General features: G+C 35.1%; 1 protein-coding gene across 1 annotated transcript; it reads left to right on the forward strand.

Annotated features, from left to right (window-relative positions):
- The first annotated feature begins 8659 nt into the window (after nt 1–8659).
- LOC132010500 (olfactory receptor 4C11-like) lies at nt 8660–9592 on the forward strand. Its single transcript, XM_059388334.1, has one exon. The coding sequence runs from the start codon at nt 8660–8662 to the stop codon at nt 9590–9592; it is 933 nt and encodes a 310-aa protein (XP_059244317.1).
- The last annotated feature ends 4295 nt before the right edge of the window (nt 9593–13887 follow it).

A 13887-nucleotide genomic window follows, 5' to 3' on the forward strand; every position in this document is an offset into this window, starting at 1 on the left:
ATTTATTCTTCTCCTACCCACTTAAGCCCCCATGTTGCATCACCACTTCCTCATATCAGGGAGATCATATGATAGTTGTCTTTCTCTGCTTGACTTATTTCACTAAGCATGATACGCTGTAGTTCCATCCATGTTGTCACAAATGGCAAGATTTCATTTCACACCAGTCAGAATGGCTAAAAGTAATTCTTAAAAAAATCCTCAAACACTGAAAGTGAAGACAAGAAATTGCCTGAGATTTCACTTCCCCTTCTTACAAATCCAACAGGTCTTGATGTGTCTACAACAGTTCCTTTCATTGCTTTATCTACTTTTATCTCTACCTCCTCCTAATAGATTGATTGCTATCCCAGGCTGAAAGCATCGATTTATTTTGATAGTACAAGTAACTGCTCATATGATAATAATAAACCAATTTTGTAATTTCACAAATGGGGTAACAGAAGCCCCATGAAGCTAAAGGATTTATCTAAAATTATAACACCATGGTATCAGAAGGAGAAGTATACAATTTTTGTCCTCTATTTAACTATACCTACCACCTCTTGACTATAAGAGCTTGATATCAAATAAGGGACCATAAATTCATGGACTCAAAGATCATAGATTGTATTTTAAGACAAACCCGTGGAGATAACCCACACTCAACTTCTTGAACACTCATAGCAGTATTCAGAAGGGAAAATATGGGAACATGTTTTTAATTCTCGGGCAAAGATAGGATGACCCTTTCTAGATATATGAACATTACCATATCCTCTAACTCTTAATTGATTCAAAATTAGTTGGCTGTCTTACACAGAATGAGAACTACTAAATTCCTAAAAACAAGCAAATGAAAACAAAAATTAAAAAGCCTGAGTTCCATGGTTAGATGTGTGACTAGAGAATTGCTTTATGTCTCTGGACTTTGTTTCTTCATATAATGCGAATGAATGGGCTAAAAATGGAGGTAAAGTGATCAAAATATGTATACCTCAATTTCTATAAATATTCATGCCAAGCAGCAGTGAGTACCCATTTTTCCTTTTCCAACTACTATCATTCTCCATTTATTTTGAGTGAAAAATAAATGTTGTTTCCTTGTTATGTTTTTCTTTCAGATAATTTCATTATCTTTGGGAACTTGGTGTACTAGATTTATTCCATGAGAAAAATGAACAATGAAACAGAATTCATTTCCTGGGCTCTTTCTCAGAACATAGAGGTTTGAAGAAGTTTGTTTTGTGGTGATTTATTTTTTCTTCAAGGTCATTTTCTGGAAAACCTCCTCATCAGGCTTTTTACATGGGTACAGATTTGAAGTTCCCCATGTATTTCTTTCACAACTGACAATTTATCATCTCATATGATCAGAAGTAGAAGGGTGAGTACAGTATATTCAGGTACTTTGAGAGAGGCTATATTCAGATAACTTTTTTTTCACAGTATATTGTTGTAAGTTTTCTACTTCATTATTATTGATGTTAATATCTTGTTGTGCCTAATTTATTAATTAAACTTTATCCTAGATATACATGTATAAAAAAAATTATATAAGGAGTTAAGTACTATTATTTTTTCAGACATCCACTGGGGGATTTTGAAACAAGGGGCCTGACTTCTCAGGAAGGCCCTAGATGTTCTGAATCAGCACCCATGATATGTTGTTGAACTCCCATACCCAGACCTCTAATCAAAGGGTAGAAATGGGAGAAGCGCCACACGTTATTAACCCTAGTGACCCACTATCAAGTTTTTTGCTTACTATTCCCTTTAACTTATGTTCTTCTTGCTTCAAAGTCTTCATTCCAATGAGAGAAACATTTCCAGCAGGAGACACAACAACTCTATTGAACAGAGTGTTAGGACTGCTGCCTGACCACTTTAGATAGCTCATGTCTTTGAATCTAAAGGCAAAAGAGTAAGTTGGTGTGCTGGCTAGGGTAACTGATCCTGGCAACCAAGGGGAAATTTATTACTACTGCAGAGTGGAGATAAGGAAGAGTACACCAAGAATACAGGAGATCCATAGGACCACTTTTAGTGTCACCATACTCTGTGATCAAGGGCAATGGAATACTAAAACAACACAATCCAGGCAGAACTATTAATGACCCAGATACTTAAGGAATGAAGGTTTGTGTCACCCCACCAGCTAAAGAAACACAACCATCTTTCCTGTTTGCTGAAGGCACAATGAATACAGAATGAATAATAGAAGAAAGTAATTATAAATTAATCATGGGACTGTTACAAAAATGAAGATGGTAATTATTTATTTATTTATTTAAATTTATTTTCAGTGTACCAGAATTCATTGTTTATGCACCATACCCAGTGCTCAATGCAAAATATGCCTTCCCTAATACCAACCACCAGGTTCCCCCAACTTCTCACCCTCTGCTCCTTCAATACCCTCAGATCAGAATATGGTAATTATTTTATTTACTCTTTATATTATGGATAGGTATATGTGTGTAAATATATATATTTAAAGCAAATGTTTTTTGCTTGTTTCTTTTCTTCACTTTCTCATCTTACCGTGAAATTAAAGATATGTGGAATTTGTGCCATATCCTATTTGTCTTTTATTTTCCATCATGGTTTTAGCTAACTAAACATCAAGGGGAAAATACAAATCACCCGAAAGTTTTACCTTGCCTTTTTTTGGAGGTTTTAGTGCATTTTCATGTGCATACAGAATAGTTGTACAATATTAGGTGGAATTATAACCATGTGTAGTCTTTATTTGGAGTTTAGGTGTTATTTATGGAGATTACACACACATGCACACACACACACAGTGTGGATAATAAATGGACTGTTTAATTTTATGTGTTAACTTATCTAGACCACTGGAAACTCAGATATTGGTTTGACTCTTGCTTTTGGTGATGACTAAGATTTTTCTGGATGATATTAACTTTTGTATTGGGAGAGTGAATAAAGTAGATTGCTCTAACTAAAGTGGCTCCTCATCCAACCAAATGAAGGCCTGAAAATTATGTAAGACTAACCTGCCATGAATAAGAGGGGATTCTCCTGCCTGAGAGCCTGCAAACTACACCATTAGCTCTTCCTGCCTCATGTTTCCACTCTGACACATAACTCTTCCTGATGTACACAGAGCTCCTGCCTGTGGACCTGAACTGGGACATCAACTCTTACAGGCTCATAGCAGTTTCTGGTGTTCAGACTCAAAATGGGACATTGATTCTGCAGATTTTGCACTCTTCATCTTCCATCTAAACAAAAACAAATTCTTTCTAATGAATCATTGTGTGTGTGTGTGTGTGTGTGTATGTGTGTGTGTGTGTGTGTCTATTCTGAAAGATGTCACATTTTCATTGATCAGGAGACTCAATATTGTTTAGAAGTCAGTAAGATATGAAACAATTCACTTTTAATAAACCCATATTAAAACTCCAATGGCAATTTTTGAGGATATAGAAAAATCAGCTGACAGTTTCATATGGAATCTCAAGGGACCTTTAGTCAAAAGAAAAGAAATAAATATTGAAAAGAAAAAGTTTTAAGTCTCACATCTCCTGATTTTAAAGCTTATCATAATATTATAGTAATGAAAACAGTGTGGTAATGGCATTAAGACAGGTACTTAGACAAATGGAATAGATTGGAGAGCCCAGAAAAATAACATCTCCTATAGGGTCACCTTACTTTCTACAAGGGTATCAACATCACCTAATAGGAAAAGGACAGTTTTTTCCAACAAATAGTTTGGAGAAACTCGAGATTCATGTGCAAAAGAATAAAGGTAGAACTTAACTTACACCACATACAAAATAAACTGGAAATGGATCAAATACCTAAGTATAAGAACTAAAACTGTAAAATATTTAGAAGAAAAAATAAAAAGCTTCAAGGGGTGCCTGGGAGGCTTAGTAGGTTAAAGCCTCTGCCTTTGGCTCAGGTCATGATTGCAGGGTCCTAGGATCGAGCCCCACATCTAGCTCTCTGCTCAGTGGGGAGACTGAATCCTCCTCTCTCTCTCTCTCTCTCTCTCCTCTCTCTCTCTCTCTGCCTGCCTCTCCACCTACTTGTGATCTCTGTATGTCAAATAAATAAAACCTTAAAAAAAGGAAAAATCTTCAAGACATTATTTTATGAAATAATTTCTTGAATATGACAATAAAAAAAGCTTACAGAAGAAATAAATTTTAAAATTGAATAAGCTCAGAGTTAAAAACTTCTATGCATCAAAGGCCACAATCAATAGAGTGAAAAGGCAGCTCATGGAATTCGTAAAACTCAATATCAATAAAATCCTTGAATAAACAAACATTTATCAAAAAATGTGCATACAAATGGGCAATGATCAGATGAGAAAATACCCAACATCACTAAACACTTATGTACCTACTGTTCATAGGAATATAAAAATGGCATAGCAACTATGAAAGACAGTATGACATTCCAGAAAATGATTCCAGATCATTCCAATGATCAAGTGATCTCTAATTTCCACCTCCAGGTATATAACAAAAACATTGGAAGTGAGGATTTGGAAGAAATATGTGTACCTTCATGTCCATATCAGCAATAGTCACATTAGCAAAAATAGGTAAGGCACCCAAGTGTCCATCAACATATGAATAAACAGAATGTGGTACACATACAGTGAAATATTATTCAGCATATAAAAGGAAGATTCCTGAGCCACGCTACAACAGAAATACACTTTGATGACATATTAGGTGAAATAAGCCATTTATGTTTAAAAAAACCTCATATTTTATAATAGGTTTATATTAACAGGGAAATGGTGAAAAAGAGATTTCCACCTGCTCTGTGCTCAGTTTCCTCTACTACCATCTTACATAGAAGAGTACATTAGTTCACAAGTAATTGACTTCATGGGAACCCATTATTTTTAACCAACAAACATATTTTATTCAGATTACTTTCACTAATGGCATTTTTCTCCTCCAGAATCTCATCCAGCATACCACATTAAATTCAGTTGACATATCTTCTTCAGCACCTCCAGACAGTGAGTTATAGATACTCTCTTATTTATTTCAAGTACAATTAACATACAGCACTTTATTCCTTTTAGGTGTGTAAAATAATGATGCTACATTTCTATAGCTAATGCAGTGTCTATCACATAACTCTTCTCAACTGTTTTTTGTTTTTGATGAACTTGACTGTTTTGAGAAGAACTAGTGAGACATTTTACATAAAAACCTTCACTTGGTGTTTGTTTGATATTTTACTCAAGATTGGACAAGGGTTATGGTTATTAGGAGAAAGATCACAGAGGCCAAGCTCTATTTGCATCAGATCATCCCAGTGGGTACATACTTTCAATGTGATTCAGCACAATTGATGTTAAACTTGACCACCTGGTTAAGGTAGTATTTTCCACATTTCTCCTCTCTAAAATTACTCCTTCCATCCCAATGCACAGTGAGCCTTTTGGAAGGAACTCATTTGCGTACACTCTACAAATAAGAGAATGAGAATTAGCCTACAATCCTTTGAGAGAAGAGTAACTGCAGTATCATTAGGGATTCTTTTATTATGGGAGATTTGTCTAGTTTCCCCTATTGATTACTTATTTAAGTGTTTAATATCATTATAAACTTGTGGATTATTTAAACTATGAGTTACATTTCAATTCAGTGTCACTTATTTTGTTCCTTAATTTTTTCCAGTTTTTGTCACCAAGGGTTCTTCACATTGCTTTTGTGTCCCTTTGACATATTCTCATCACAGTTTGTGTGTGTGTGTGTGTATGTGTTTGCACTTCCTTATCTTCCATCACTCCAAGATGCTCCAGTTCATCTTGTACATCCCCCGCCCTAGACCTAGAATCAGCCATTTACTTAAGACATTCTGTTCATTTTCTTGGATAGTGGTATCAAGAACCATGTCCTGGCCACTAGATCACTAGGTAATCACTGTTATTATTATTATTTTTTTTTATTCTAGCCAAACAACATCCTTTACGGCCCAAATAATAACCTTTAATTTCAAGAAGAGATCACCTCTTTCCCATAATCTGTTAATACATATCGAGGATTAAGTTCTTTACTACTTCTAGCTCAGGATTCTTAATTAAAAAGGAAGGAGGCAAAAAAGGAACAAAAAAAAAAAAAAAAAAAAAGGAAGGGAGATTTCAGGTAATTACCTTCCCTCGACTCCAATATTTTGCATCACTCATGTTTAAATACCACAGCAGGAAAGGAAAAATGGGGAGCATTTTCTTTCCAGTCAACATTCCATGTAAGATTTGACTTCAGAAAGTGTGGGGTGCATCCAAGAACAGCTTCTTCAGGCGTGCAAGTGAGAACCTGAGCTTCAGTGACATCAAATGAGATCAGACAGAATTTTAAAAACATCTTTTTTCTTTTTCTTTTCTTTTTTTTTTTTAAGATTTTATTTATTTATTTGACAGAGAGAAATCACAAGTAGACAGAGAGGCAGGCAGAGAGAGAGAGAGAGGGAAGCAGGCTCCCTGCTGAGCAGAGAGCCCGATGCAGGACTTGATCCCGGGACCCTGAGATCATGACCTGAGCTGAAGGCAGTGGCTTCACCAACTGAGCCACCCAGGCGCCCCCATTTTTTTTTTTTAAATTCTCATCTGAGCAAAGAATAACCAAATTACCTTTAGAAGAAAGAAGAACTGAACATCCTAACCTTCAGGTAAGCTCTTATCAAAGCTGATAAGATTAGTTTTAGGGATTAACATAACTGTGTATCTAACTCACAGAAAATTAATCTGATCAATGTCACAGTGTGCATCTGACACATAAAAGCCATTTGAGGAAGGAAAGAAAGTTTAGAGGATTTTCTAGACATAGATTACAATGGAAACTGAGAACACCGAATAATAGAAATGCACAACAGCAACTGGTGGAGACATAAGCAAATAGAAATAATACCTATTTGAATGTCCAGGGAAGTGCTCCATGGAGATAATGATTTTACTTGGGATGAAGGAGGCATCCCTTTTTGGTGTAAGTGAGTATTGGATGTGACTGAAAACTATTGGATTTTATCAATAGGAAAGTCTCCTAGATTTTTCATTTCCTTTTTAATACTTATTAATAAGTATGTACTTTTTCCCTAGATGATAAATTTAGCACTAAACAGGATGCCTCTCTTATGTTGCTCTCTTTAAATGTAAGCCTCATATATATTATTATGTGAACTATATAAATGTCTCAGTCTGTATCTCTATTATATAGATAGATGAATAGCTCTGGATGGATAGAGGATAGATAGATGATGATAGATGATTGATAGATAGATGATAAATACAGCATATATCAATAAGTAGTTGGGTGGATAGAAAGATAGATATCTTTTTATAATATTTAACTGTTAGAAACCAAGGACAAGTTTTAATTCTTGTTTGCCAAAAAGTTGGACAAAGAGCATATCTGGCAAAAACCTAAGAGTGCAGAGAAATCATACTGATTAGCAGTGTGGTTGGGGCATAATGTGGTTAAGAGCCATGAGTCCAGAACTGTCTCTACAGTGACTCACCCTCTGACACAGACATTTAAATCTTACGCTGATCTGAGGAATCTTGCTGTCCCTGCAGCCATTCTCAGAACACAGTTGTCATGAACCTTATGAAACACTAATATACCAAGGTGATTAATAAATCAACCACTAAGAGGAGGTATTTAAAAGCCTTATTTTTAATGCAGCATCATTATGATGTATTTTCAACAAATAAAAGGGGTATTTTAAAATGGTAAGTAATCCTTTATATCGTATAATATAAAAAATGAAAAAGTTTATGATATAAACTGAATTTAAAACTCTAAACAAATAGAAATTATTGAGAGTTAAAGTACAAGAGATAAACAGTCAAGCTAACAGATTAAAATAAATTTCATAATGGATTGGACCAAATGACTGAATGTTCACAGCTTAAATATTGTTTGTTTCTCTTTTGTTGTCTCTCTCTCTCTCTCATGTTCGTCTCCCTTTTAGGTGTCATTATGGAAAACACTATCAAAAGTTTCTACATAATTCCTTGATTGTTCAGAATACTTACTAGAAAATACTTCATAACTGAACTACAAGGCTCAAATAGTGTGAATAAGCAGTATGTAAATATTGCATGAGTTGTCTCCATTTTGCCACATCCTGTCATTATAGGTCCTTGCTGTAAACTAAAGAGAAGCCTTCACTTCAGAAAGATACCATCTCATACCTATCTCCTAGATTAATGTTTATTATGCCTAAAGAATTACATACACTTTTATTATTGACATATTTCATTGCTTCCGTAAGCACTCAGGTGAATAGATTGTGAATAGCTATCATGATCCCCACCTTATTCAGAAGAAAACAACACGGAAGGTAAGGGATTACACACTGATAATTGACACATCCATGATCATATGGATTTGAACTTCAAATGAAGTAGTCATTTAATAATACTTTTTTTTAAAGATTTTATTTATTTATTTGACAGACAGAGATCACAAGCAGGCAGAGAGGCAGGCAGAGAGAGAGGAGGAAGCAGGATCCCCGCTGAGCAGAGAGCCCGATGCGGGACTTGATTCCAGGACCCTGAGATCATGACCTGAGCCGAAGGCAGCGGCTTTAACCCACTGAGCCACCCAGGCACTCCAATAATACTCTTTATCTGTAGATTATTTCTAACTTCCATTTCTCCACTTTGCCTGAAACAATGCAACACAACAACAGCGTAACTGAGTTCATACTGTTAGGATTGACCCAAAATCCCATGAGACAGAAAATGGTATTTGTAATCTTCTTCATTTTTTATGTGGGAACCATGGTAGGGAATTTGCTTATTATTGTGACCATCAAGTACAGCCCTACACTTGGGAGCCCCATGTACTTTTTCCTATTTTATTTGTCCCTTACAGATTTCTGCTTCTCAACATCCATAGCCCCCAGACTACTTGTGGATTCACTCTCTGCAAAAAAAATCATAACGTACAATGAGTGCATGACTCAAGTCTTTTCCCTACATTTATTTGGCTGTATGGAGATCTTTGTGCTCATCTTCATGGCTGCTGATCGTTATGTGGCCATCTGCAAGCCCTTACATTACCCAACCATCATGAGACAACAGGTCTGCACCATCCTTATTATTCTTGCATGGATAGGGTCTTTTATCCATTCTATAGCCCAGATTATCCTGGCCTTGAGACTGCCTTTCTGTGGACCCAATTTGATTGATCATTACTGCTGTGATTTGCAGCCCTTGCTGAAACTTGCTTGCATGGACACCTATAGGATCAACCTACTGTTGGTGTCTAACAGTGGGGCCCTTTGCTCAAGCAGTTTTGTGATTCTGATAATCTCATATATTGTCATCTTGCATTCCTTGAGAAATCACAGTGCAGAAGGGAGGAAAAAAGCTCTCTCAACTTGCACTTCTCACATCATAGTAGTAATCTTATCCTTTGGTCCATGTATATTCATATATACACGCCCCCCAACCACTTTCCCCATGGACAAGATGGTGACTGTATTTTATACTATTGGGACCCCTTTTCTCAATCCACTCATCTATACCCTGAGGAATGCAGAAGTGAAAAATGCCATGAGAAAGCTCTGGCATATCAAAATTACCTCAGAAAGCAAAAGATGAATTGAGGACTTTGGTTGATCACTTAACCTATACACATATCAAATATAATAGTGTATATCTTGACTTGTTGGATGCACTCTAAAAAGGACAGCTGATTTCCTTTCCTTTATGTGTACTTCTGTCCTCAAACTAGTAGCTTCCCTCATAATGCCAGCCTGGTTCTTACTTTACCTGAGAGCTCAACTCTGACACTATGGATTATGAAATACTCCTCACATCTCAGTCTACACTCTGTTTTGGTAAAGAGAAATATATGTATACAATCACAACTTTTCAAACAATAAACAGCCAGAAAGAATGAAAGAAAGGACAGAAGGAAGGAAGGAAGGAAGGAAGGAAGGAAGGAAGGAAGGAAGGAAGGTCAGTCAGTCTTGTTCTCTATGACTTGTATTTTTCTCTAAAGCACATTTCATTTAAGGTATCCAACTTTCCCTTGAGCACATTCAGGGCAAAGGAGCTAACTGTGAGTCAAGAAGTTCTTTTCATTATATCAATAGATTATCTTGAAAAAAGTTTCATCCTAGTGAAAAAAGGTGCTCTCTGTCTCTCTTTCTCTCTCTCTCTCTCTATATATATAAATGAATATATGTAATTTTTTTCTTATACATTTGCTTTAATGTTTCCTTTGACTATTAGGATAACAGAGGCATTATGTATAGGATTTTCTAAATGTAGTTATACAAAGGCATTATGATATTCAGATAATTTCTATGATTTTTAAATGGGGCTACAGCAAGAGACTTCTACAACTCTAAGAGGGAAATAAGTAAAACAATTTATGCTGTCAAGAGTGAATAAGAATTTACAATACACCATAGATACAACATACTATCTAAGAATGAAGTACAGAAAGGTAAGAACAACCTTAAAGGAAAAAAAATGTATATAATTCTATCTAAAATTGGGTTGTATCAATGGAATAAAAGAAAAGTTTGAGAGGCATTCAGAAATACTCAGTATCCTTGTATATAGTTAATGGAGTGTGAAAAAATTTACTTTTGAAGCCAGAAGCCATTTTCTTTTCTGTTGGTGCCACATTACTAAAGGGGTAGGGTAGTGTGCATTATCAAATTAGAATAGCCAATAGAATTTGATGTTCATAGTGAGCAGAGCAGATTCACAGCCATGCCTTGAATAGAGGCATACCAGGGGTTGTATCATGAACTTCTAAAATTCATTCATTTCAGAGAATACAAAAAACTAACTCAAAGGGATACATGCATGCCAAGGTTATAGCAGCATTTATCGGTAATGAACAAATTGTGGAGATAGCTGTAGTGTCCATCAAATGATTAATTGAAAAAATATGGTATATTTAGGTATATGGTATGTTTAGATAGATAAATAGATTATAGATAATAGATAGGTAGATATAATGGCATATGATTCAAATATCAACAAGAATGGGAAGTGAGGTCTTGCCATTTCCCATGAAAAGGGTGGAGCTAGAAAGTAGTATGCGAGGCAAAAGCAGTCAGTGAGAGAAAGATAAACACCATATGATTTCACTCATGTGAAAATTGGGAAACAAAACAAATGAGTATAGGAAAAAACAGAGCAAGGGTGTCAAATCAACAAACAGATTCTTAAATATAGAGAACAAACTGATGGTTACAAGGGTAGATGGGTAGGAGGACAGGTGAGATATGTGATGGGCATGTAGTAGTACACTCACTAAATTTTACACTTGTAACACCTATTACACTGTATATTACCAAACTGGCATTGAAACAAAAACTTAAATACATGCATCATACATACATACATACATAATAAATAAATAAAATTCATTTATATCAGTGTATTCAAGCATACCAGATCTTTAGTAACTGCTTTACGATTCCATTTCAGTTTTGACCCTGTTATTTACCTGGAAAACATTTTTAATACCCATAGTTTCCTCCTGTCAAAGATTGTTTTAAAATAAATACATTAAAATATCATGTTTTCCGTGTTCTCATTACTTGTTGCTTTTGGAAATATTACAAAGCTTAGTGACTGCACTAGTGTCCTAAAGTTGACATGTTAACATATACAATTATATACATATTTCAGTTGTACAACTTGGTTTTTCATATACATACAATGTGTAAAGATCACCACAATCTAATTAGCACAACAGACTTATCTATATAGTTACCAGTGTGTGTGTGTGTGTGTAAGAAGATTTCATTTAACATCAATTGTTTCTGCAATTTCAAGTATGCGTTATGATGTTGTTAGCAATAGTGACCATGCTATATATTTGATCTCTGGAACTTATTCTTTCTATTCAGCTGAGTCCTTGCACCCTTGGGCCAACATCTCTCCATTTCCCCCAATCTCTGGCCCCTGATAACCACCGTTATACTCTGCCTCTGTGAATTGAACGATATCATTTCCACATGTAAGTGAGTTCATGCAGTATTTCTCTTTCTGTGTCCCATTGTTTCACTTAACATAAAGTCCTTCAGCTCCATCTATGTTATGGCAAATGGCAGAATTTTCCTCTATTTAAAGTCTGAATAGTATAAGTCTCACATTTCCTATATTGATTCATCAGTCAGGGATGAGGTTGTACCCACATCTTGGCTACTGTGAATAATGATGCAATGAACCTGGGAACACAGATCACCCTTCACAATCATGATTTCTGATTCTTTGGATATCTACCCAATGGAGGGATTGAAGGATCATCATTCTCCTTTTACTTCTTGAAGGAACCTTTATATTCTTTTCCATAATGACTGTATAAATTTACATACCATTCAATAATATACAAGGATCCCTTTACTCTACATCCTCATTAACATTTCATATCTCTTGTGTTCTCAATAATTGTCAGTCTAACAGATGTGAAGTGATATGTCATTATGATTTTGATATGCATTTCCCTGAAAATGAGTGTTGTTGAGCACCTTTTTTTGTACTTGTTAGCCATTTGTGTATCTTTGGGAAAAGGTCTATTCAGTCCCTCTGCTTATTTTGTAATCAGAAGAGATGAAGGAGATCTCCATTGCTTCTGCTCAGTTTTCCTCTGAACCTGAAACTGCTCTAAAAACAGTCACCTATTAAAAAGTCGTTAAGAAGAACACAAAATTTAGTATTAGGCAAACTCCATCTATTCTATTAGCTCAGAAAAATATAGAAAAGAAATAAAACAAGTTAAAAAGGGGAAAGAAAAGTAAACTAGAATAAGATGAACTTATTCCCCCAAATTGAATAACCACATTAAAGGCAAATACACTGCACTTGAAAGAAAGAAGTTGACACAATAGACAGAACAATCTTTAGCTAAGAAAAGTAATGGACTGATGATAAACTTGTCAGTATGATAAATCCTGGAATAAAGAGACCATGCAGTATGAGGAAATGTGTGGTTCAATTTGCATGAAGCTATAGAATAGACAACACTAAGAGTGACAGGAATGAGGACAATAGTTGCATCTGAGTGAATTAACTGGAAAGGAGCATAACAGCATAATCAGAGTTAATGAAAGTATTCTAAATTTTGAATTTGTTAATGGCTTTGTGTGTATATATATTTATTAAAATGCATCAAACCATATACTTTAAAGGTCTGCTATTCATTATATATAATATTTGTCTCAGAGAAAGAATTTATTACTAAAAAACATAAACAAACAAAACCTTACAAATATATGTAAAAAAACTTCCTATCAAATACAGTGAAAAAGCAGAACAGTGCCTGAGATTTCACCAAAATGAAAAATATTTATACAGAAAATTATGTCATCAAATAAGTCTTAAGCCAACCCACATATTGGGAGAAAATACTTGCAAATCATGAATCTGAAAAAGAACTTGTTTTCAGATATATTAGTTGTATAAAAAACTTAACAATACCTATTAATCATTTAAAAAAACAACTTGTAAACTGGCAATATATGCCAAAAACTGTATCTCCACAAAAATATACAAATGGCCAAAGAGCGTGAGAAAGGTTTAACACCTTTAGATAACACGAAACACAAACCTCAGCTATAATGAGATAAACATTCCATCCACTAGGATGTCTAGAATTTAAAAATAAATAAATAAATAAGAATCAAAACAAAAATAAAACAAAAAAGAGACAGTATCTAGTTTGTTTGTTTTTTTTTCTAGTGTACTAGAATTCATTGTTTATGCACCACACCCAGTACTCCATTCAATATGTGCCCTCCATAATATCAACCACCAGGCTCACCCAACTTCCCATGCCCCGACACTTTAAAACCCTCAGGGTCCATAGTCTCTCATGGTTCATTTCCCCCTCCAATTTCTCTCAACTCCCTACTCCTCTCCATCTCCCC

Source organism: Mustela nigripes, chromosome 1, assembly GCF_022355385.1.
Source record: "Mustela nigripes isolate SB6536 chromosome 1, MUSNIG.SB6536, whole genome shotgun sequence".
Classification (NCBI taxonomy): Eukaryota; Metazoa; Chordata; class Mammalia; order Carnivora; family Mustelidae; genus Mustela; species Mustela nigripes.

Coding starts and splice junctions, on each gene's coding strand:
- LOC132010500 (XM_059388334.1), top strand. CDS start 8,660: ATGCAACACAACAACAGCGTAACTGAGTTCATACTGTTAGGATTGACC.